At 42.8% G+C, this 25,606-nt stretch overlaps 1 protein-coding gene across 2 annotated transcripts in view; it reads left to right on the forward strand.

Annotated features, from left to right (window-relative positions):
• Positions 1-25,606, forward strand: part of LOC126278661 (cell adhesion molecule 2-like) — a 1,323,224-nt gene that overhangs the window by 666,422 nt on the left and 631,196 nt on the right. For both annotated transcript variants that reach the window (XM_049978894.1, XM_049978893.1), the window contains exon 2: positions 18,520-18,725. In XM_049978894.1, coding sequence (XP_049834851.1) covers positions 18,520-18,725 — 206 coding nt within the window. The remainder of the gene's footprint in view (positions 1-18,519; positions 18,726-25,606) is intronic.

The following is a 25,606-nucleotide window of genomic DNA, read 5'->3' on the forward strand; positions in this document are numbered from 1 at the left end:
AACCCCATGTCATTCCTAGCATGTGTGTCAATTTTTACCTGTCTATCTACATTATTGCGTGGTTTATCAAGGGTTTTCAAATGTATACTGACTTTTTGATCACCCGGTATGTACACTGATCAGGCAGAACATTATGACCACCAACCCGTCCAGAGATAGCAGCGTTAACTTTCGAGGAATGACTGTTAGTCACCCTCCCGCCGGAGGTTCGAGTCCTTCTTCGGGCATGGGTGTGTATGTTGTTCTTAGTATACGTGGGCATCGGCACTTGACATTGGTGCAGCCGATTGGAGAGCGCGAATCCATCTTCTTCCAGGGGAACAGCTCCTAGATTCCTGTAGTGCGGGACGGAGACAAACTGGTGGCGGCTCCATTATTCCCTGAGGAACATTCACGTGGACATCTATGCGTCCAGGGGAGCTGGTTCAAAGCACCATTAAAGCAAAGGAGTACCTTACATTGGCAGCGGACTACGAACATCTCTTTATGGCGATCATATTTGACAACAGCAGTGGCATTTTTCATCAAGATAATGCTCCATGTCACAAGTCCAGGAGTGTAATGGAGTGAAGAGTTCCAATTGATATGCTGGCCCCCCAGCTCGCCAGATCTGAACCCGATCGAACACATCTGCGATGTGATTGAACTTCGCGTCGAAGATCATCGCTTTCCTTCCCGAAATTTATGGGACGTAGATGATTTGCGTGTGCAGATGTGGTGCCAACTTCCTCCAGTGACCTACCAAGGCCTTATTGCTTCCATATCACGACGCGCCGACGCTATTATCCTTGCCAAAGTTGGACGTACCGGTTATTAGGTAGATGGATGAAATGGTTCTAAGCACTATGGGACATCAGTCCCCTTGACCTAGAACTACTTAAACCTAACTAACCTAAGGACATCACACACGTCCATGCGCGAGGGAGTATTCGAACTTGATACCGTAGCAGCAGCGCGGTTCCGGACTGAAGGGCCAAGAACCGCTCGGCCACAGCGGCCGGCTAGGTAGGTGATCATAACGTTCTGCCTGATCAGTATATGCATCTGTTTTTGTATGTATGTTCCACATCTCCTCCAAAACCACTGGACCGATTCCAACCAAACTGAGACACATATCACTTCCTGTCTGGAAATCATCGCTATGGGGATAGGAACTACCTATCTATCAAGCGAATGGGGTGGGTTTGAAAGTACAGTGTAGCCCACGACGCACGAATGGCCACACTGTACTCATCTAGTATCTAACAATGAAAGATAGTGACTTGAAGGAAACTTTACACGCCATTTCAAACCTTTATGAAACTACTTCTCGCTGACATGCCCCACAAAATAATTAAAGGTTTTCCCTTTCATTATTTTTATGGCGGGTGTCAACGAGAAGTAGTTTGTCGCGTACTAAATTTTTGCTGTTCATGCAGTATGTATCTGGCATGTTTCTCATACAATACTCTTATATACCACTGAATGTACCAGCAAAATTATGTCATTATACGACTCATAGTTCAGAAGATATGCCGTCATAAACACATAAAACAGCCAAAAATATAAGCAATATTCCCGATTTTGTAATTTATTACTACTTTAAAACTAATTCTATTCGCACTCGCAGAGAGTGGCCGTATGTACCAATGGACGCACCTGCAAAATTGTACCATTGTATGGCACGTAGTTCAAAGATACGATGTCGTAAACATTGAGCTGCATGAAAATAAAACTGCAGAGCCAAATTCGCTATACAGTGTGCGCACAAATACGTGTGAAATATGTTAAATACATGTGAAATACACTTCGCATGTGCGTACACGGATACGGTCACGTGTGAAAAGCTCACTCATAACCACTCGAAAACTTTCACCCAAATGTGAACACGTTTTACTTGTGATCTTGAAAGAAATACTGTGAAGGTAAGAACTACCAGTGCCATGTTTTGCTGAGCGTGATAACGACGAGTGAGAAGAGGGAATGGGGGCTGGACAGACATCGAGGGGGAAGGTGGATATGGGCACAGATAGGGTGAGGAGGAGGAGACAGCCACGGGGGGGGGGGGGGGGGCGGAGGAGGAGGAGGATGTGCACAGAGAGAGAGGAACGGAGAATATAGGAAAATTATAGATGACGGACAGCGACAGGTGGAGGACGATATAGGCAGAGAGAGGGGCAGAAGGAGATGGACAGAGGAAGGGAGGAGAAGCTGATGAATACGGGGATTTAGGGGGGGGGGGAGGAGGATGAGGTGGACAGAGAAAGAGAGAGAGAGAGAGAGAGGTAAGGAGGAGTTATTAGTAATAGAAGAATAAATAAATACCTGGTCAACACCGGGTTCTGAAATAATTATTTATACAGAAAAAATTTATTAAATATGAAGACAAGGTTCGCAATTACAGATTGTATCCGAAATTTTAAATGACTGAATGACTCATATTGACTTAATAAGGAATATTAAATTTGGAGAAAACGCAGACAACGTCAAACTTATACCTTTCGCTGTAGTGTAATTCCCTCTGTTTCCTAGGGTTTGTTCCATCTTACGGGATCGACTGTTTTCAAGCTTTGGAAAATTCATTTTCATTCAGTTTCCTGTTGCCTCAGTCGTCTGCTAACCAAAAGGAGGGAAGCCACGTGAGCAATCTATTTTTGAATCAAGCAAATTTTGTTCTCTCTGTTGTCATATATAAACTGTTTTCTATCTAATTCTCCGAGGCGGAGATTGGTGAGTAGACTAGCATTTGCCTAAACGACCGCGGAAAGCCTTCTTAAAATCACATCGAGGCTCGCCGGTGCCGTGCGCTGCACATATTCGACCAAGGTCGCTCACACCTCCCTGTCTCGTAAGCTAGTGCGATCCATGCTACCTAATTCGAGCAGGGTCAAACCACATTGAGGCCATAACAATAACAATTTTAAGAGAGTGTGAAGAGAGAGGGTATTGTGGCACTATCATACTCGAGTACCACAAGACTTTCCGGACAGTCTCATCTATATCCGGCGTTCCCCAAGGAAGTTTTGTAGGCCCTCTATTGTTCGTGATATATGTTAACGACATAGGAGACAATCTAAGTAGCCGTCTTAGATTGTTTGCAGATGATGCCGTCATTTACAGTCTTGCAAAGTCATCAGATGATCAAAACGATTTGCAAAATGATTTACATAAGATGTCTATATGGTGCGAAAAGTGGCAATTGACCTTAAATAAAGAAAAGTGTGAAGTTATTCACATGAGTACTAAAAGTAATCAGCTAAATTTCGATTACGCGATTAGTCATACATATCTGAGGACTGTAAATTCAACTAAATACTTATGGATTACAATTACAAATAACCTAGATTGGAACGATCACATAGATAATATTGTGGGTACAGCAAACAAAAGACTGCGATTATTGGCAGAACACTTAGAAGGTGCAACAGGTCTACTAAAGAGACTGCTTGCACCACGCTTGTCCGCCCTATTCTGGAGTATTGCTGTGCGGTGTGGGATCCGCATCAGGTGGGCCTGACGGATGACATCTGAAAAGTACAAAGAAAGGTAGCTCGTTTTGTATTATCGCGAGGTAGGGGAGATACTGCCACAGACATGATATGTGAATTGGAGTGACAATCATTAAAACAAAGGCGTTTTTATTTGTGACGGAATCTTCTCATGAAATTTCAATTACCAGTTTTCTCCTCCGATTCTCCACCTACATAGGGAGAAGTGATCATCACCATAAAATAAGAGAAATCAGGGCCGTTCGAAAGTAGAACGATAGAGAGACAGCTTGAAGGTGGCTCATTGTACCCTCAGCCAGACACTTTATTTTGAATAGCAGAGTAATCACATAGATCTATAGTACGGGTTGCTATTGTAACATCTTTTACAACAATGCGAGGTCATCATATCGCATATTCAGATTCTGTACATATAGGAATGTGTGAAGAGTACTAACACACTAAAAGAATCATGGCTAATTTTTCACACTAAAAGATCCATGGCTAGTTTTTCTATCTACGTATCCTCCGTAATACCTTCCATGCCTCCCTACGTCTTCCGTATACCTTGAAGAGCACGTATTGTCTCAGTACCTCATATTATTCCGTGGACATTGATGTCTTCTTGCCATAAACCTGCCTGTTTTTCAATACTCAGCACAGTTTCTCGGCCAGACCCCGTATGTTAAATTTTTAAGTTTTCACTCGTTATTTGAATTCACTGAATTTATTAACAGAAGCACTGTAATTGGTGTTACCATACACTTGTCTCTCTCATTTCTGATTTAGATGCTTATCGCTTTGTGTTAATTTCATTACTGTCACTGCAAATAAATAAAAAACGTAATGAGCACTTCTGAAAATCACATCCCTCTCGTATCTCGCTCTCAGATAAGCAGTTCTGTCTGCCTGACTCTAGTGCTTGCGTGCTGGGGCGTGGATAAGTCGGGCAAACACTGCCAAAATGTAGCTCTCTCACCGATTTCATATAAAATACCGGCCATGCTATTCATCAGCATTTTTCCAGTTTTGTGTTAATTGTGCTATCCCCTTAATTTCTCTATGTGTAAACTCTACCGTTTGCAGTAGACGTAAAGTAAACACAGTGTGCTTTCACGCAATTTTAATAAGTATGACGCTCATTTGTTTGTTTCAGCTGGTGGCAGTGTTCTGCCGCAATTACGCTTGGGATCAGTTTTCATGTACGTTTCACAAATTCTCAGTATTCCTCCACCAGACGCATGACAGAAACCAGAAAATACGCAAAGACTTCCCGTGTTTATGAAGGTCGGGAATTACTTACTGCGGAGATTAACACAAAAATTAAAAACAAAAAGAATCATGCACCGTTACGTCAAGCGACCTAGTGTTGGATATCCGTAATCCTTTTACGAGCGATCCATCGCTGTGACATCTTAATGTTAAACATGCTGTTACTCGCTGGTGTTAGTGCCGCGATGCTCTGACATGTTCAGTGAAATTTTCGGCACACCTCCAACATATTCTGGCACGTGATTTCTGTAGCATTCTTTTCTGCAAAACAAAACTATGAGAGAGGCTTTGGATAATGTCTCTCCTAATCGACTATGGTACTAAGACTGTGTTCTTCATATTCTTAGGTTGCGGCGGTACACATTTCCACTTTTACTGGAACCTAGCCTGAACTTGAAAGGAAACTTTCATTTTCCATTTACAACTACCAGAATAAATCCACAAAGCGCTACTTTTTTGTGTCATCAATCTTTTGGCTGTTTTGATGCGGCCCGCTGCGGACTATTCTCTTATACCAACCTCTTCATCTCAATACAGCACTACACTCAAAAAATATCAATTATTTGTCTACATGCTCCAACCTCTGTCTTATCATACAGTCTTTATCCTCTGCAGCTCCCACTATTACCGTGGAAGATATTTCCTGACGTCTTAACAAAGTTTGTTTCGCCTTAATTTCTCCCACAGCCCGTGATTAGTTTCTATACAAAGCTGGCCCTCAACTGCACAAATTTCTTCCGCAGATTGGGGTCAGTGTTCTTTTACTCTTGGACTTCTTTTAGCCAGAAATGTCCTCACTACCTGTCCTAGTCGGATTTTATGTCTTCCTTGTGTCGTCCTTCAAGTGTTATTTTAATTCCAAGGTACAAAGTCTTCAACTTTGACTTTTTCATAATATATACGTTAAGTTTATCACTAATCCCACTTCTGCTGCTACTAATTACTTTCATCTTTCTCCAGTTTACTCTCAGTATACATTCTTTAATCATTACGTACTTCATTACGCACAAAATTTTGTGTATTTCTTCTTCCCTTTCAGTGCGAACAGCAATGTCATTAGCAAATCTTATCGCTGGTATCCATCTACCCTAAATTTTTATCCCTTTCATGAACCTTCCTTTTGTTTCTTTCATTGTTTCTTCCATGCATAGATTGAACAGTAAAGACAAAATACTGCATCCTTCGCTTACAACCTTCTTAATCCGAGCAGTTCATTCTCCGTCTTCCATTCTTATGGTTCCTTCTTGGTTATTGATATTATCTGTTTCTCCCTATAGCGTTTACTGTTCTACGTATTTTGACACATGTTGAACCATTTCACATTGTCGAGCGCTTTTCTAGATCGACATATCCTATGAACGTGTCTTGCTTCCATCATTAAGTGCAATGTCAGAATTGCCTTTCTGCTGCCTTTGTGTTTCCTAAAACCAAGCAAATCGTCATCTAATAGTTTCTCCATTTTTCCCATTCTTCTCTATGTTATTCCTATCAGCAACTCGAATTCATAAGCTGTTACGCTGATTGTGTCATATTTCTCGCAGTTATCTTCCCTTGATATCCTCGGGATTGGGTGGATGACGTGTTTCCGATAGTCTCATGGTATGTCTCCAGCCTTACGTGTTCTGCACGCCAACACGAACAGCAGTTTGGTTGCTTCATTCCCGAATGATTTTTGGTTTTTGGAAGGAATGTATTACATCCCTTCCTCCGTGCTTGATCACAAATCTTTCCAAGCTCTTTTGAACCCTAATTCTATGACTGCTTCCTCAGTCTTCCATAGGTCCTACCATTTCTTTTTATTCTACATCACCAGATAAGTTCTCCCTCTCTTAGAGGCTTTCGGTGTACTCTTGCCCACCTACCCACTCTCTCTCCTGTGTTTAACTGCGAATTTCCAATTGAACTCTTAATGTTACTGCCCTTGGTTTTGGTTTCACCGAAGGTTGTTCGGACTTCCTTAGGTCCTAAAACAGTCTTTCTGAGTCTATTTCTGTTTCCACTTGTCCTGAAACTATTTTGCCTCGGCCTCCCTGAATTTTCTATTTAGTTCATTCATAAATGGCACACTAACTGACAGAAACAATGAAACACCCAGAGGACATGGTCATATGTCAGTGTCGCTTCGTAAATGGACACACAGTGGAAGTGTATGTGAATTACATGTGGCGGACAAAACGACCATCAGAGTACGTTACTGTCGTACGTGTTTAGTATTGCTACTAGTTCTGGTGTGATATGCAAGTGACGTGAAATGCGTCAGGTGTTGAGTGATCACTTTGAAAAAACAGAGATAGCGCGTACTAGTGTGAGACAGCGTCATCAGCGCCTGACAGAGTTTGTAAGGGACCTCATTGTGGGTCTCTGTTTCGCCAGTTGGTCGAATGGTGTTGCAGCCAGATATGTGAGATATTCAGATGTGACAGTAACCCGATGCTGTAGTGTATGGGAACGTGAGGGCAGGCAATCTCGTCAAGGTTCTGGTCGACCATATCTACCACAATAAGGGAGGATAGCAGTGTTGTGCATCAAGCGTATCGTAATACTTTCACACTTCCTTCTGCAATCAGATAAGAAGTAATCGAATCTCTGCAACATTTGATGAATTCCCCCACCCTCCCCACCCCACCCCCACCCCAATTGGTCAGAGACTATCAGCGGCTGGACTAGATAATTACCGTGCTTCGTGTAGGCTAGAGTTAGCAGCACGAGACAAGTAATGCAATTGGAGAGGTATCGAGATTGGGAATCATGAAATGACGATGATAAGCTTCCCATTGTTTACACCGACGAATAGAAGCTCTGCTCTACCTCGAATGACCGTCATCGGAGGGCATGACGGCGAATCGGGGTGAGATTCGACTGGTACAATGTTTTGGTGAGGCACGGCGGTGTTACACCAGGCATTACGGTGTAGGATGCCATCGGGTGTGGCGTCGGATCAACGCTGGCAGTGTTTGAGGGCAGTCTGACGGCACAATGATACTTCACAGATATATGCGTCGTCATGTGTTACTTCTCGCGTGACAACATTATTGTGCTGTTTTTCAATAGATAATGCTCTTCGCAAGTGGCACGTGTCTGTGTGAATATCCTACACGATACTGGGGAGGTCCTGAGGCAAACGACGGACCCGGATCTGTCCCCTGGATGGGACGTGCGTAGGATAAGCTTCGATACCAACTCCGTCCTCGTGCCAGTATCTAGGATATCAAAGTCCAGTTGCAACAGTTCATGAGCAGTGTGCCTCTGTAGGCGATACGGCGGCTTTGTGACACCCGCACTAACAGTATCAATGCATGCAACCAAACCATGGAGAGTACAACATCATACTGATAAATGCTTAGCATACTGCTTGTTCTTTATAAATTTGACTCGAATTTGTAATCACTGCAATAACGTAAGTTAATCAGCCGTGCAGTTTCTTTTAGTTTCCTCCTCCATTTCTAGATGCTTCACGTGTTTTGTCAAGCTCTTTTTGTTGTGGTATTCCAGTCTTTCACTGAACGTTTTGGTACTTCCTTCTTTCGGAGATAAACTGAAATATTTCGTAAGTACGAATTTATGCTTTCGTCGCAGATACCTTCCTTGAGCCTTGCATGTCTAACTTCTGTGATTACTCCTTTTTGAAATGTCCATACCTCTTCAACTGAACTGTCTGCTGTGGTATTCCGTATCGCAGTATCCACATTCTTAGCGAACGTCAAACGAATCTCACAACTCGTCAGTAATTCAGTTTCACTTCGTTTAGAACTGATTCTTCTGTATTGTCTACTCCTCATCATTGCCAATTTTGATTGTAGTCTATCTATGCTCCAGGGTACGCCTTACAGTCTAGTATCTGATTCCGGAACGCTTTACCGACCATGAAGTAATCCAAATGGAGTCCTTTCGAGTCTGCGGATCTTTTACAAATATACTTACTCTTCTTGTGATTTTTGAACAGTGTATCCACCACTGATAATAAAAAATTATTACACGACTCAATTATTCTTTCTCATTACAACTAATAAGCCCAGATTCTGGAGTAACTCTGTCTTTTATTCCTTCCCCTGCTACCGCATTTCCCCTTGATTGTTAAACTGTTCCCCCTTTATTCATTGAAGCACACGTTGAACTTCCTCGTATACGGTCTCTTCTCCCTTTTAAGATGGCGTGTCTACCTCAAATACTGTTATCGGCGATGGTTTGGTGTCGATTCTGGTGACAATTACCCTATCATTGAGCTTTACACAGGAGCTCATTCTCTGTCCTGCCTTCCTATTCATAACGAGTCCTATTTCTATTGTACCACTTGCAGCTGCTGTTGATGTTTCCTTATATTCGTCTGAGCAAAAACCGTACCTTTTCCAGTTGATTTCATGACACTGAGTATATTTACCTTTTCAGGTTTTATAGTCTTCTTAGCACGTTTCGACAAGTTGAATGTTACATTTTCGTTGCTTATGCATTTTATTCCTTGTTACCTCCACTTTGCCTCCCGTAGATACGTATAGGGGTGTAATTGGGAATCTTTTGGTAATGAAGAAATCTGTCGCTTTTTAGGGTCCCGTATCTAAATCGGCAATAAGGGAACCCTTATAGGAATTCTTGTTGCCCCTCTATCAGACAGTCTGTCTGTCCGACTGTTAGGACCCCTTTTTCTCAGGAACGGGTAGAGGCATCAAGTTAAATTTATGTCTAATACTAAGGTCTACTGTCCCGTGCCCACGAAAAAATTTAATCTTCTAAATAAATGCAATCAAAAGCTACAGATGTAGAGGACATACATTTTAATACTCGCAAATTAATTATGAAAAACCTACAAATGAACTTTGTATACACATATCGCTGTTGTAGTCTAGCAATAAAGCGCGTGTCACGAAACCGAGAGGAAATGGAATCCCATCTCGGTCGGACCAGGGATTTGTTAATCGTCGTTTAACCTAGCTCTCACCTCTCAACAATTTGTGCAATCGCCAGATACAACGCGTGGCATCCAGCAGAAAGACAAGCTCCAGGTCATTGAACCAAACGAATTATTATTATTATTATTATTATTATTATTATTATTATTATTATTATCTGTATACATAGCTAAGTTTGTACGGGACACTCAGAGCGCGGTTCTTGTCGTACTTGTCCGATTGTTTCAGTTACAAGCCAGATAACCAGTGGATACATATTATGTGTTTTCAATTCAATGATTTCCATTGCCGTCTGTATCCGCGTGCAGTTCATTATTGGTGATTCCTACGTTTTACTGTGGCCGTTTCCCACTCCACAGTGTAACATTACAGGACATATTGGGACATATTGAAGTATTCGATACTGTAGACTTTTAGGGGATGTCGATACAGATATGCAAAATGCAAAGGGAAACTTTGGTGATGTTTAAATATTGTACTGTGTCAATATTAGGACATTTTGCACAGAAAGAACAAAAATAGAATTAATGTAAATATATATTAGTGTTAGTAACCTATTTTCATTCAATTTTGTAATTATATTTCATTTTGTAAAAGAAAGACTCACTGTTTGCTGTAGCTCTGATTAATTGTATAAATTATCAGTTTTGAGCTAAATTATTTCGTATAATATGGACAAGATACTTTTAAAAACTCACCAGCTAAGGAGAAAATCTGTAAATGAACTTTTAATGCACACTTCTGGAACTTTCTATGGAGAAATTCTATATTATGATCGCAAAAATACGAAAACTTGTGAAAACTGTTTCATAATCTAATTTAGAAAGACGATTTGTATCAAGAAATATTGCTAAAAAGATTTGTTTGCGTTTTGAAACACGACTTAAATCATTTTACATATAGATAGTTGTTGTAAATCACTCAAGATATATCCAGAATCAAATGTCAAGATATTTCTGGAAACATCGGTACAAATCTGGTGAAGGTTATCCAGAAGCTGGTAGAAAAATGTTATAAAATCTATTTGGAAATTATGCTTGTAAGAATTTATATGTACTGATCTTTTTACTTACTTTAATATGTACTAAAATTCCGTAATGTCTAATTTAGTTTTAAGTCGTGAATTGCTATCGTATTGTAAACAAACATTGTCAAAGACTCTCATTGTTTGGAAAGTTATTAATACACCTAGGAGTTGTCAGTGGCCAGTTCAGTTCGGAAGTTCGGATATGCAGTGCCGTTAGCTCGGAGAGTCAGTTGTTGAGTCTGTGAAGTCTGTCAGTTCTGTTCGTAAATAAACGTCTGTAATGAAGAATTATTTGTTGTCGTCAATATGAACCCAAGACCTTTTGCACGAAGCAGACACCTCCTAATGCAACGTTTTAATATGGTTGAGGAAGCTGGGATCGCTATAAGTGCAAACAAATTGAAGTGGAACGTTTTAATTTGGTGTTGAGGAGCTGAAATGTTATAACAGGCAAGGGTGTGGCCTGAACCTCTGCCCTCTCTGACAAGGCCGTTGGCAGAACGTTGTTGTTGTTGTGGTCTTCAGTCCGAGACTGATTTGATGCATTTCTCCATGCTACTCTATCCTGTGCAAGCTTCATCTCCCAGAACCTACTGCAATGTCCGCAGCTCATGGTCGTGCGGTAGCGTTCTCGCTTCCCACGCCCGGTTTCCCGGGTTCAATTCCGGGAGAGGTCAGGGATTTTCTCTGCCTCGTGATGACTGGGTGTTGTGTGCCGTCCTTGGGTTAGTTAGGTTTAAGTAGTTCTAAGTTCTAGGGGGCTCATGACCATAGATGTTAAATCCCATAGTGCTCAGAGCCATTTGAACCTACTGCAACTTACATCCTTCTGAATATGCTTGGTGTATTCATCTCTTGGGCTCCCTATATGATTTTTACCCTCCACGCTGCCCTCCAATACTAAATTGGTGATCCCGTGATGCCTCAGAACATGTCCTACCAACCGATCCCTTCTTCTAGTCAAGTTGTGCCACAAACTTCTCTTCTCCCCAATCCGATTCAATACTTCCTCATTAGTTATGTGATCTACCCATCTAATCTTCAGCATTCTTCTGTAGCACCAACATTTCGAAAGCTTCTATTCTCTTCTTGTCCAAACTATTTATCGTCCATGATTCACTTCCATACATGGCTACACTCCATACAAATACTTTCAGAAATGACTTCCTGACACTTAAATTTATACTCGATGTTAACAAATTTCTCTTCTTCAGAAACGCATTCCTTCCCACTGCCAGTCTACATTTTATATCCTCTCTATTTCGACCATCATCAGTTATTTTCCTCCCCAAATAGCAAAACTCCTTTACTACTTTAAGTGTCTCATTTCCTAAGCTAATATGAGAACGAGAGGCCTGCATATACCGTGAGTCTTCGGCCGTCATTGCAGATGAATTTTATTCAAAATTGTAGTAGTAGATGGTTCCGCACATTTTGACTACTTGAGAAAGACACTGCTACTAGGCCACAGAATACTTATTGGTTGGTTCAAAAAATGGCTCTAAGCACTATGGGACTTAACATCTGAGGTCATCAGTGTTCTAGACCTACAACTACTTAAACCTAAATAACCTAAGGACATCACACACATCCATGCCCGAGGCAGGATTCGAACCTGCGGCCGTAGCACCTGCGCGGTTCCGGACTGACGCGCCTAGTACCGTTCGGCCACAGCGGACGGCTATTGGTTCGTGTTTAGCATCGCCTTAAAGTTCATACAGTAGTTGAACACTGTGATGGTTGAAGCGTAAGAATCATCGCGGAACATGCCAGGTAGCTGCGCGTGGAATGGCTAGCTCAGCTGCCACGAGGATAAAACTAGCAAAACAGCTGAATGGCCTTTTCGTCTTGAATGAGCACAGGGCGTGGCCTCTTTATTTCCATCTACGTGAACAACTAGCGTCTTGAATCTGCTGGTATCACTGCAGAAGCCTTCGGAATGTAGTAAGTGCTGTGCCGTATTCTCGACGAATACCACGCTGAGAAATTGTAACTGAATTACGTGTTGAAAAGAAACGCGACAGGCACTTTGCATATCGATAGATATTGGGCAATGAACGATCGAGAGAGCACGACCCCTACTTTCACCTATATGAACTGGCAATTTACAACAAGCGCCAAGGTAAGCTTTTAGTTCCGATACTTACGTTAAAAGTGTCCCTAAATTTATGTCTCCATCCACGTAGAAGAAAGTCTTGTGACGTCGCATGAATCGTGTCGTAAGGCCCTGAATTATGGTGCAACAATCTAAACTGTGGGAGTGTCACATTGACGGGGGCGTTTTGGATTCACTTTGATTTAATCTTATATAGTGCATATTACACCTATATTCTTTCACGTTTCTTGTTTTACAAATAAAAACAGTACAGCCATCTAGATCTAAATTTACGGAAGATAACAGAGAGAAGGCCGAAATACTGAATTCGATCTTTCACCGCGGAAGATCGCAACACTGTCCCTCCTTTCAATCGCTTTGCGAACGTCGAAATGGCAGATATTCAGATAACCGATCGCAAAAATGAAAAGCAGCTACATTCGCTTAGTAGTGGAAATCCGTCAGGACAAGAAGAGATACCATAAGATTCTATGACGATCAATAATTTAGCGTAGATCGCTTGAGCAACGAAAGGTACCCAACGACTGGAGAAAAGCGCAGGTCATTCTCATGTTTAAGAAATACCACAAGACAAAAACACACAATTATAGACCTATATCGTTGACGCCAATCTGTTGTAGAATTATGGAACATGTTTTATGCTCAATAAATATGACGTTTTTGGAAAATGAATATTTACTCCATAAAAATCAACATCGATATGGCAAACAGAGATCCTGGGAAACTCAGCTCGCTCTGTTCCTCCATGAGATCCACAGCGCATTTAACAAAGGAGGTCAGGTTGATGCCGTGTTCCTTGATTTCAGTAAGGCATTTGACACCGTCCCGCATTTCCGTTTAATGAAAAAAATGCGAGCTTATGGAGTATAGGAGTAGACTTGCGATTGGATTCAAGACTTTCATGCAGATAGAACTCAATGCGTTGCTCTTAACGGAACTAAATCGACAGATTTAAAGGTAACACCAGGAGCACGACAGGGAAGTGTGATAGGACCGTTGCTGTTTACAATATACATAAACGATCTAGTAGAAAACGTCGGATGCTCTTTCAGGCTATTCGCAGATAATGCAGTTGCCTATACCAAAGTAGCAACGCTAGAAGATACTAAGAATTTGCAGAACGACCTGCAGAGAATTGATGAATGGTGCCGGCTCTGGAAGTTGACCCTGAAGGGATCGTTTACTTGGCGAGAGAGCGTTACGGAAATGCTAAACAAATTCCTGGCAGTGATTACAAGAGTGGCGTTGCGCATACGGAGAGATTTACTATTGAAATTTCGGGACAGTACTCGCGTATTGACCACGAGGAGAAAATTCGAGAAATTAGAGGCAATACAGAGGCTTAGCGACAATCATTCTTCCCATGCACTATTCGCGAGTGGGACAGGGCTGGAGCGATCAGATAGTGGTACCGAAAGTATCCTACGCCACACACCATTAGGAGACTTGCGGAGTGTGACGTAAATGTAGGTGTATCGCGATGCATCAGTTAAGTCGATCGCCAGTATCGATCTTTTAAAAATACCACTGATTGCTTCCTGCACTGCTAGTGTCTGAGGTTTAGGTCCGACTCTAACTGACTTGTGATCGAAAGTTTTCTAAAATCTATCTTCTTTCCAAAATAATACGAACTGTGATATGGTTCATTCTTGATTTTCCAGGTGACGTAACTTTTAAAGCGGTCGCGTTCATGAAGAAACCTTACGAGCACTGAAGCAGCTCTTTTGTTGAATCAGTTTTGGGTGGATATAGATTTGAAGTACACAGGCGCTCTGTATCTCTTTCATTTTTATAACTAACTGCAGCCGGTAGCAGTGGATATGTTAAAGAAAATTTGAGATTTTCATGTGAGAACAACAGACCAAGGCGAATACAGAAAAGGCTATTGTTTTCTGTGTAGTTACGCATGAATATCCGAGTTTTGCAAGCTGTCTGCCCTTGCTCGCTTCTCTGAGCGCTTCATAACCCGTTGTTTCAGCTGACATCGCGTTAAAAAAACAGACACTCTTTACCTTACTGACATATTCTTCCTAATCCTGCGCTGTAGAACTCTTGCTACGTAATTTTTGTTTCTTCGCAATTCCACACCTGTAAAGGTGGCAGCTGAGGCGACTTTTCCAAGACTTCCAAAAATCTGATGGTATAACAATTAACAATTTCGTGCGGCTCAGTGATTCAGTGCGTCTTTCGCCTGGACGCCACTTCTGTGACTTGCTTGTCCTTAACCCGTGTCTTTTATCCAACCGGAGGAAGGAAACTTACAGTTTAACGTGCAATCCGAACCACGTGTCCGGCCCGGTGACGCCTCACATACTTGAGAGGTGAAGGCTTGATTGAAGTCTGACTGGAAATTTCCGGGGTGCAACAGGAATTTTTCATTGTTTTAACCTCTCTTTTGTATTACGTTCTCCATCTGGCTTCTTTGGAATTATCGCTATGTTTATTCTTTCTAGTTCAAAAATAATGAATTTTTCTCTTACACACATAAAACAATAGTACTCATGAAAGAAATAATAAGTAAATAGTTTTCCATGTTGCTGAGCAACAAACAATATTTTTTAAAGGAACACACCTCCATTTGTCTGTTGCACTGTTCCTTCAGAAAATAGGTCTTTTTTTAGTCCTTTTAAAGGGACAAATATTGTACAACTAAAATAGTTACCTTTTTTGAACTGTTGAGGGCGAACAGCTTGTTCCATCTCATTATAACAAGCTTGTTCCCTTGCATTATGTTTAATGCTATAGATGTCGGAGATACTTTCGTCATTTTTTCAAACTTAAGAAATGTCATAAGTCGAGTGAAGAAATGGATTACCTGTTTATTTAATTTATAATTACATAAATACACTTCGTTTCCTTAATTCCTCTACGTTGTAATGGGGTAATTAACTTGGAGTTTGTATCAAGAGTTCGTCTGCCGGTAGTAGCAAGGCAGAGATGTGGTCATTCTGTAGGTCGATTAGCGCCAACATAAATTTGGGCTACAGGCAGCGATGATGCACCTGTTTGCCATGGGTAGTTCGGCGTTGGCAACAAGGTCCTCTCCCCTCCAGGGCGGAGGAGAACGACCAGTGAGGGCAGCCATGACAGGGACACTCTGGGGGAAGCTGTTGAACTGAGTGCCGTCATACAGGCCTAAGCAGTCTTTGACGAGACGGCGCACGCATCGCTCTTAAATCTGACACAGGTGGGGCATGCTGCGCGCTCCTGTGTTTACAACATGCAAAGGTACCATAGAATAAAAACTTGTTTCGATAGTAGGGTCACGAGCCGATATATGGCTCACTGTTACATACCTTTCAGTGAGGAATGCTGTCTTTACCTGGGCCGGAATAAGACGTTTCCGATGTATTCCGTCAGTCCTATCTGGTAAGGATCCCACACTGCGCAGCAGTATTCTAAAAGAGCACGTTGTTGGTCAGATTGGTCGAATGCTAAAGCGCGTGTCTGGAAACCGAGAAGTCGCTGGGTCAAATATCAATGTACAGAAAAATAGTGTCAAAACTGCCCAGTAACCATTCCTTCTCACCCCGGAAAACTCAGAAATCATAAAACATTACGTCGTAAGTGAATATGTAGAAGATCAATAACGCCATATAACTGGATCAAGGAGCTTCGATTAAAGGTGCAAATGTTAATTTTACAATGATGAATAAGTCTCTTATTCATACGATCTTCCTTAGTTTTATCAAGGAAAGAAATATCTTAAATTTACCACTGATAAATACGTGATTAAATAGAAGACGACTACGTTAGCTAGCATGCAGGAAAGACATACTTAAAAATTTATTGACCAAGAAGGAATTTTCGTCTAGCTCAGCAAATAATTTTATCAGAACAAGAAGAGCATAATTATGATGGCTGGTTGCTGATAATGCTTTGATGTACAGCAGGCTGTCGTCTTTGAGTTACTTTTGGAGGATGCAAGACGACTTATACAAAATTACAAATTGGTGTGTTGAGTGGCAACTAACTAAATGTAGAAAAATGTAAGATAATGCAAATGATTGGGAGAAACAAACCGCATTAGTACTGCTGTGCTGACACAATGACGTCGATTAAATTGGCAGCCGTAGCTTTCCAAAGGGATATTGATAGAATTTTGGGAAGATGTGGTTCATCTGTAAAGGAGACCGCTTATAGAACACTAATACGACCTATTCTTGAGTGCTGCTCGTGCGTTTGGGATCCCTATCAGGTCGGATTGAGGGAGGACATAGAAGAAATTCAGAGGCGGGCTGCTAGATTTGTTACTGGTAGGATTTATCATCACGCGAGTGTTACGGAAATGATTCAGGAACTCGGGTGGGAGTCTCTAGAGGAAAGGAGGCCCTCTTTTCGTGAATCGCTGCTGAGGAAATTTAGAGAACCAACATTTGAGGCTGAGTGCAGTACAATTTAACTGCCACCAACTTATATTTCGCGGAAAGACCACAAAGATAAGAGAGATTAGGGCTCGTACAGAGGCATATAGGCAGTCATTTTTCCCTAGTTTCCCGCGAGTGGAACAGGGAGAGAAGATGGTAGTTATGGTACGAGGTAGCCTCCGCCACGCACCGTATGGTGGACTGCGTAGTATTTATGTAGATGTAGATGTAGAAATGGAACGACCATGTAAGGACTGAATTAGGGACGGTGATTAGTCAACGTTGGTATACTGAGTGAATTTTAGTAAAGTGTGATTGATCCGTAAAGGGGACTCCATATGGGGCACTAGTGCGACCCATTCTTGAGCACTACTCGAGTGTTTGGGATCCGCATACGTCGGATTAAAGGAAGACATCGAGCAATTCACAGGCGGCGTGTTTGGTTTGTTACCGGTAGGTTCCAGCAACAAGGAGGTAATCCGACTCCCTGGAGAAAAATGGACGTTCTTATCGAGGCACACTATTGAGAAAATTTAGAGAACCGACGATTGAAGCTGACTGGGAACGCGTTTACTGCGGTCAATGCAAATTTGTCGTAAGGGCCACAAAGATAAGATAAAGTTTTCGCTGGTTCTTTTTATGAACGGAACGGAAAAGGAAATGACTAGTTGTGGTACAGTATGCCTACGACCACGTACCGTACGGCGGCTTGAAGAGTAGAACTGGTACGATATTGCAATCCCCTCTCACGTAAATAGAGAGTAACAATGTAACCAGCGAATTTGATCTTCACTCTTTTTAAAGTTTTATGGGCCTACTGTTGCATGGCGGCGTTCTCATGTTAGCTAAAGACGAGCTTTTTAGTGTCTGTGACTAGATGAGGGCTGTTCTTTTGTGGAGGAGCAGAGTCGCAACGCTTCGGCCACAATGGCGTGGAAACCTAGCGTGTTGGTAACGGTCTCCGGCTTTGGTGTCCCACGGGTGCCAGTGAAGATCGACGTGCAACACGCCGTGGACTTCCCCCGAGGGTCCTGATCTGAAATATAAACGACCGTCTATCTATATCCCATTGGCTGAGGGACCCACATCGGAATACTGTAGCCTGTTCCGTTAGTCGCAGTGGAACCTGCGATGAGCCGCGTGGGATTAGCCGAGCGGTGTAGGGCGCTGCAGTCATGGAGTGTGCGGCTGGTCCCGGCGGAGGTTCGAGTCCTCCCTCGGGCATGGATGTGTATGTTTGTCCTTAGGATAATTTAGGCTAAGTAGTGTGTAAGCTTAGGGCCTGATGACCTTAGCAGTTAAGTCCCATAAGACTTCACACACATTTGAACATTTTTTTTTGAACCTGCGAGTGCCGCTGTTTCAGGCTCTGCGGGCCTGCGGATGGCGGAGGCGCACATCCCGGCGCACGCGGTGCGCCACGAGTCGGCGCGCCTGCAGTGCCGCTTCGACCTGGAGGGCGAGTCGCTGTACTCCGTCAAGTGGTACAAGGACGGGCGCGAGTTCTACCGCTACGTGCCACGCGACTCGCCGCCGGCGCTCCTCTTCCCCGTGCCCGGCATCTCCGTCGACGTGAGTACCTGCCACCAGCACACTCACTGCACGGCCATCTGCCCCATCATATTACACTACCGGCCATTACAGCTGCTACATCAATAAGAAATGCAGGTGATATACGGGTATTCATTCGACAAATATATTATACTAGAACTGACGTGTGATCACATTTTCACGCAGTTTGGGTGCACACATCCTGAGAAATCAGTACCCCGAACATCCACCTCTGACCGTAATAACGACCTTGAAAAGCCTGGGCATTGAGTCAAACAGAGCTTGGATGGCGTGTATAGGTACAGCTGCCCATGCAGCTTCAACGCGATACCACAGTTCATCAAGAGTAGCGACTGGGGTATTGTGACGAGCCAGCTCCTCGACCACCATTGACCAGACGTTTACAATTGGTGAATGTGCTGGCCAGGGCAGCAGTCGAACATTTTCTGTATGCAGAAAGGCCCGTACAGAACCTGCAACATGCGGTCGTGCATTATCCTGCTGAAATGTACGGTTTCGCAGAGATCGAATGAAGGGTAGAGCCACGGGTCGCAAAACATCTGAAATGTAACGTCCACTGTTCAAAGTGCTGTCAATGCGAACAACCCCATACCATCACACCGGATGATACGCCAGTATGGCGATAACGAATACACGCTTCCAATGTGCGTTCACCGCGATGTCGCCAAACACGGATGCGACCATCGTGACGCTGTAAACATAACCTGGATTCATCACAAAAAATGACGTTTTGCCATTCGTGCATCCAGGATCGTCGTTCAGTACACCATCACAGGTAGTTCTGTCTGTGATGCAGCGTCAAGGGTAACCGCAGCCATGGTCTCCGAGCTGATAGTCCATGCTGCTGCAAACACCGTTGAACTGTTCGTGCATATGGTTGTTGTCTTGCAAACGTCCCCATCTGTTGACTCAGGGATCGAGACGTGGCTGCCCGATCTGCTACAGCCATGCGGATAAGGTGCCTGTCATCTCGACTGCTAGTGACACGAGACCAATGGGATCAAGCACGGCGTTCCGTATTACCCTCCTGAACCCACCGATTCCATATGCTGCTAACAGTCATTGGATCTCGACCAACGCGAGCAGCAATGTCGCGATAAGATAAACCGAAATCGCGATAGGCTACACTCCGACCTTTAACAAAGTCCGAAACGTGATGGTATGCATTCCTCCTCCTTACACGAGGCATCACAACGAAGTGTCACCAGGCAACGCCGGTCAACTGCTGTTTGTGTATGAGAAATCGGTTAGAAACTTTCCTCCTGTCAGCACGTTGTAGGTGTCGCCACAGGCGTCAACCTTGTGTGAATGCTCTGAAAAACTAATCATTTGTATATCACAGCATCGTCTTGCTGTCGGTTAAATTTCGCGTCTGTAGCACGTCATCTTTGCGGTGTATATTTAACTTCCACACTAATGCAGGTTCGGATCCAGGGTTCGATTCTGGGGGATCATAGTTACTGCCCCCACTCCTAAAATATTCCGTAATCCCGTCTTAAACACGTCCCATAATGAGAATGAAATGCACACACACTCACACACATCAAAAAAGGTTTTACATTGTAAAGACTCCTTGCAGAGGAAGGTTTAAATCATGCACGCTGATATCGTAATATTTGAACAGCGTTCAGCACCATCTGTTAGCAGTGTTTGGAACTATGTGGAAACTTCTCTGTAAAACTCTGATAGTTTTGACAATAAACATACCTTTTCTTGCATTCATCTCTCGATCTCAGTTTTCGAGATATTTTATTCTGATATCAGGGATTCGCTAGTTGGACACCCTGTAGCTGGTAAGTTCTAGAATACCTTGTCATATTCGTGGCTGTTAGTTTTTATGCTACTTCATTCTCCAAAAATGAGCTCTGAAATTTGGAAATTTATATATGTGAAAATATAAAATCTCCCTCAAACGTTTTTGGTGGGGGCCATGACTCTCATTCCCCACCCGACACCTGCCTTGGATCCGCGCCTGCGCTAAAGATCAGTCCATACCGAAAGATACAAATACTTATGTCTACAATAGCTGCAGCGCACTGGTCACACCAGGCAGAACTTGAGGAGGCTGTAGTGATGTAATGTTCCGCTGTTATGGAATTCTCTTGAGAGGTTCTGGCGGAGGTTCGAGTCCTCCCTCGGGCATGGGTGTGTGTGTGTTTATTGGTAGGATAATTTAGGTTAATTAGTGTGTAAGCATAGGGACTGGTGACCTTAGCAGTTAAGTCCCATAAGATTTCACACACATTTGAATTTTGTTGAGGGGCCGCCCAGAGTGGCCGAGCGGTTCTAGGTGCTACGGTCTGGAACCGCGCGACCGCTACGGGCGCAGGATCGAATCCTGCCTCGGGCATGGATGTTTGTAATGTCCTTATGTTAGTTAGGTTTAAGTAGTTCTAAGTTCTAGGGGACTGATGACCACTACATTTAAGTCCCATGGTGTCAGAGCCATTTGAACCATTTTTTTCTGTTGAGGCACCAAGCTAGGAAGGTTATTACCATAATTAATTGTATTATTTACGGTGTAATAATGCTTGCATTCCGCAGTTGCGGTTACAATAGACAAATTGAATTAGGTGTGCCACCTGCAGAAATGTAAATGGAGTACCTTATAATCATTTTATGTGCATAAAATGTCCCGTTTTGACGGAATCGGACAAGGTATCGAACTCCTGGTGGAAGGCTAAGTCCCAGTTATGACGTCTCTCACAATTCGCGATCAATTTTTAAGGAGATAATCATAGATGAAAAAGGGCTAATTTGGCCCAAAGAATTCGAACAATTGTGAACCTGTTAATGACGTTACAAGTTCAAATATTGTGCTTCACAATCCAGCTCCTTTTTAAAGGGGAGTTCCAAGAATTATAAATTATTAGTTGAAGCAGTGCTGAATGACAAACATAACAGTTACAGAATTGGCATATAAGGTTGTTGTTGTTGTTGTCTTCAGTCCTGGGACTGGTTTGATGCAGCTCTCCATGCTACTCTATCCTGTGCAAGCTGCTTCATCTCCCAGTACCTACTGCAACCTACATCCTTTTGAGTCTGCTTAGTGTACTCATCTCTCGGTCTCCCTCTACGATTTTTACCCTCCACGCTGCCCTCCAACGCTAAATTTGTGATCCCTTGATGCCTCAAAACATGTCCTACCAACCGATCCCTTCTTCTAGTCAAGTTGTGCCACAAACTTCTCTTCTCCCCAATCCTATTCAATACCTCCTCATTAGTTACGTGATCTATCCATCTTATCTTCAGTATTCTTCTGTAGCACCACATTTCGAAAGCTTCTATTCTCTTCTTGTCCAAACTAGTAATCGTCCATGTTTCACTTCCATACATGGCTACACTCCAAACAAATACTTTCAGAAACGACTTCCTGATACATAAATCTATATTCGATGTTAACAAATTCCTCTTCTTCAGAAACGCTTTCCTTGCCATTGCCAGTCTACATTTTATATCCTCTCTACTTCGACCGTCATCAGTTATTTTACTTCCTAAATAGCAAAACTCCTTTACTACTTTAAGTGTCTCATTTCCTAATCTAATTCCCTCAGCATCACCCGATTTAATTTGACTACATTCCATTATCCTCGTTTTGCTTTTGTTGATGTTCATCTTATATCCTCCTTTCAAGACACTGTCCATTCCGTTCAATGCTCTTCCAAGTCCTTTGCCGTCTCTGACAGAATTACAATGTCATCGGCGAACCTCAAAGTTTTTACTTCGTCTCCATGAATTTTAATACCTACTCCAAAGTTTTCTTTTGTTTCCTTTACTGTTTGCTCAATATACAGATTGAATAACATCGGGGAGAGGCTACAACCCTGTCTCACTCCTTTCCCAACCACTGCTTCCCTTTCATGCCCCTCGACTTTTATGACTGCCATCTGGTTTCTGTACAAATTGTAAATAGCCTTTCGCTCCCTGTATTTTACCCCTGCCACCTTTAGAATTTGAAAAAGAGTATTCCAGTCAACTTTGTCAAAAGCTTTCTCTAAGTCTACAAATGCTAGAAACGTAGGTTTGCCTTTTCTTAATCTTTCTTCTAAGATAAGTCGTAAGGTCAGTATTGCCTCACGTGTTCCAACATTTCGACGGAATCCAAACTGATCCTCACCGAGGTCGGCTTCTACCAGTTTTTCCATTCGTCTGTAAAGAATTCGCGTTAGTATTTTGCAGCTGTGACTTATTAAACTGATAGTTCGGTAATTTTCACATCTGTCAGCACCTGCTTTCTTTGGGATTGGAATTATTATATTCTTCTTGAAGTCTGAGGGTATTTCGCCTGTCTCATACATCTTGCTCACCAGCTGGAAGAGTTTTGTCATGACTGGCTCTCCCAAGGCCGTCAGTAGTTCTAATGGAATGTTGTCTACTCCGGGGCCTTGTTTCGACTCAGGTCTTTCAGTGCTCTGTCAAACTCTTCACGCAGTATCGTATCTCCCATTTCGTCTTCATCTACATCCTCTTCCATTTCCATAATATTGTCCTCAAGTACATCACCCTTGTATAAACCTTCTATATACTCCTTCCACCTTTCTGCCTTCCCTTCTTTGCTTAGAACTGGGTTGCCATCTGAGCTCTTGATATTCATACACGTGGTTCTCTTCTCTCCAAAGGTCTCTTTAATTTTCCTGTAGGCAGTATCTATCTTACCCCTAGTGAGATAAGCTTCTACATCCTTACATTTGTCCTCTAGCCATCCCTGTTTAGCCATTTTGCACTTCCTGTCGATCTCATTTTTGAGACGTCTGTATTCCTCTTTGCCTGCTTCATTTACTGCATTTTTATATTTTCTCCTTTCATCAATTAAATTCAATATTTCTTCTGTTACCCAAGGATTTCTAGCAGTCCTCGTCTTTTTACCTACTTTATCCTCTGCTGCCTTCACTACTTCATCCCTCAGAGCTACCCATTCTTCTTCTACTGTATTTCTTTCCCCTATTCCTGTCAATTGTCCCCTTATGCTCTCCCTGAAACTCTGTACAACCTCTGGTTCTTTCAGTTTATCCAGGTCCCATCTCCTTAATTTCCCACATTTTTGCAGTTTCTTCAGTTTTAATCTACAGGTCATAACCAATAGATTGTGGTCCGAGTCCACATCTGCCCCTGGAAATGTCTTACAACTTAAAACCTGGTTCCTAAATCTCTGTCTCACCATTATATAATCTATTTGATACCTTTTAGTATCTCCAGGGTTCTTCCACGTATACAACCTTCTTTCATGATTCTGAAACCAAGTGTTAGCTATGATTAAGTTGTGCTCTGTGCAAAATTCTACTAGGCGGCTTCCTCTTTCATTTCTTAGCCCCAATCCATATTCACCTACTATGTTTCCTTCTCTCCCTTTTCCTACACTCGAATTCCAGTCACCCATTACTATTAAATTTTCGTCTCCCTTCACTATCTGAACAATTTCTTTTATTTCATCGTACTTTTCTTCAATTTCTTCATCATCTGCAGAGCTAGTTGGCATATAAACTTGTACTACTGTAGTAGGTGTGGGCTTCGTATCTATCTTGGCCACAATAATGCGTTCACTATGCTGTTTGTAGTAGCTAACCCGCATTCCTATTTTCCTATTCATTATTAAACCTACTCCTGCATTACCCCTATTTGATTTTGTGTTTATAACCCTGTAGTCACCTGACCAGAAGTCTTGTTCCTCCTGCCACCGAACTTCACTAATTCCCACTATATCTAACTTTAACCTATCCATTTCCCTTTTTAAATTTTCTAACCTACCTGCCCGATTAAGGGATCTGACATTCCACGCTCCGATCCGTAGAACGCCAGTTTTCTTTCTCCTGATAACGACATCCTCCTGAGTAGTCCCCGCCCGGAGATCCGAATGGGGGACTATTTTACCTCCGGAATATTTTACCCAAGAGGATGCCATCATCATTTAATCATACAGTAAAGCTGCATGTTCTCGGGAAAAATTACGGCTGTAGTTTCCCCTTGCTTTCAGCCGTTCGCAGTACCAGAACAGCAAGGCCGTTTTGGTTAATGTTGCAAGGCCAGATCAGTCAATCATCCAGACTGTTGCCCCTGCAACTACTGAAAAGGCTGCTGCCCCTCTTCAGGAACCACACGTTTGTCTGGCCTCTCAACAGATACCCCTCCGTTGTGGTTGCACCTACGGTACGGCCATCTGTATCGCTGAGGCACGCAAGCCTCCCCACCAACGGCAAGGTCCATGGTTCATGGGGGGGGGGGGGGGCATGCTGGACAAATATACAATGCTAAATAACTTGTGAAATCAAACAGGTAAAAACTTACAACTGTATTCAAAGCGATATCAGGTTAGCAGAAGGTCTCAGAAGTTTCAGAACGACAGTCTTTAAAAAAAAGGTCACTTCGAAGAAAATGAATTAATTAGGAAAAGGACAGCTGAGCATCAAGTGTTTGAGTCAAGGACAGTAAGTCCTTAATATCACAGGGTTGCACCGGCAGTAACAATCAAGTGGCTAGACAAAACTCAGTAAGTGAGGAACTGATCAACAAGTGACTAAAGGTTATGGAAGGAAAGGCAAATTAAACTTACGGAACTAACGAAGCAGCATGAAAGAGTTAGTTGTAAATGTCGTGTGACTAGGGCCTACCGTCGGGTAGACCGTTCGCCGGGTGCAAGTCTTTCGATTTGACGCCACTTCGGCGACTTGCGCGTCGATGGTGATAAAATGATGATTAGGATAACACAACATCCAGTCCCTGAGCGGAGAAAATCTCCGTCCCAGCCGGGAATTGAACCCGGAATGAAAGAGATATTTGACGGCGTTAGATCTCGCGCTGCCCGACAAACAGCAGAATAGACCACCTGGCAATACACATTCACTCCAGCAACTGGTCCCCCAGGCCCCGCGACCAAACCGAGAAGC

Source organism: Schistocerca gregaria, chromosome 6, assembly GCF_023897955.1.
Source record: "Schistocerca gregaria isolate iqSchGreg1 chromosome 6, iqSchGreg1.2, whole genome shotgun sequence".
Taxonomy (NCBI): Eukaryota; Metazoa; Arthropoda; class Insecta; order Orthoptera; family Acrididae; genus Schistocerca; species Schistocerca gregaria.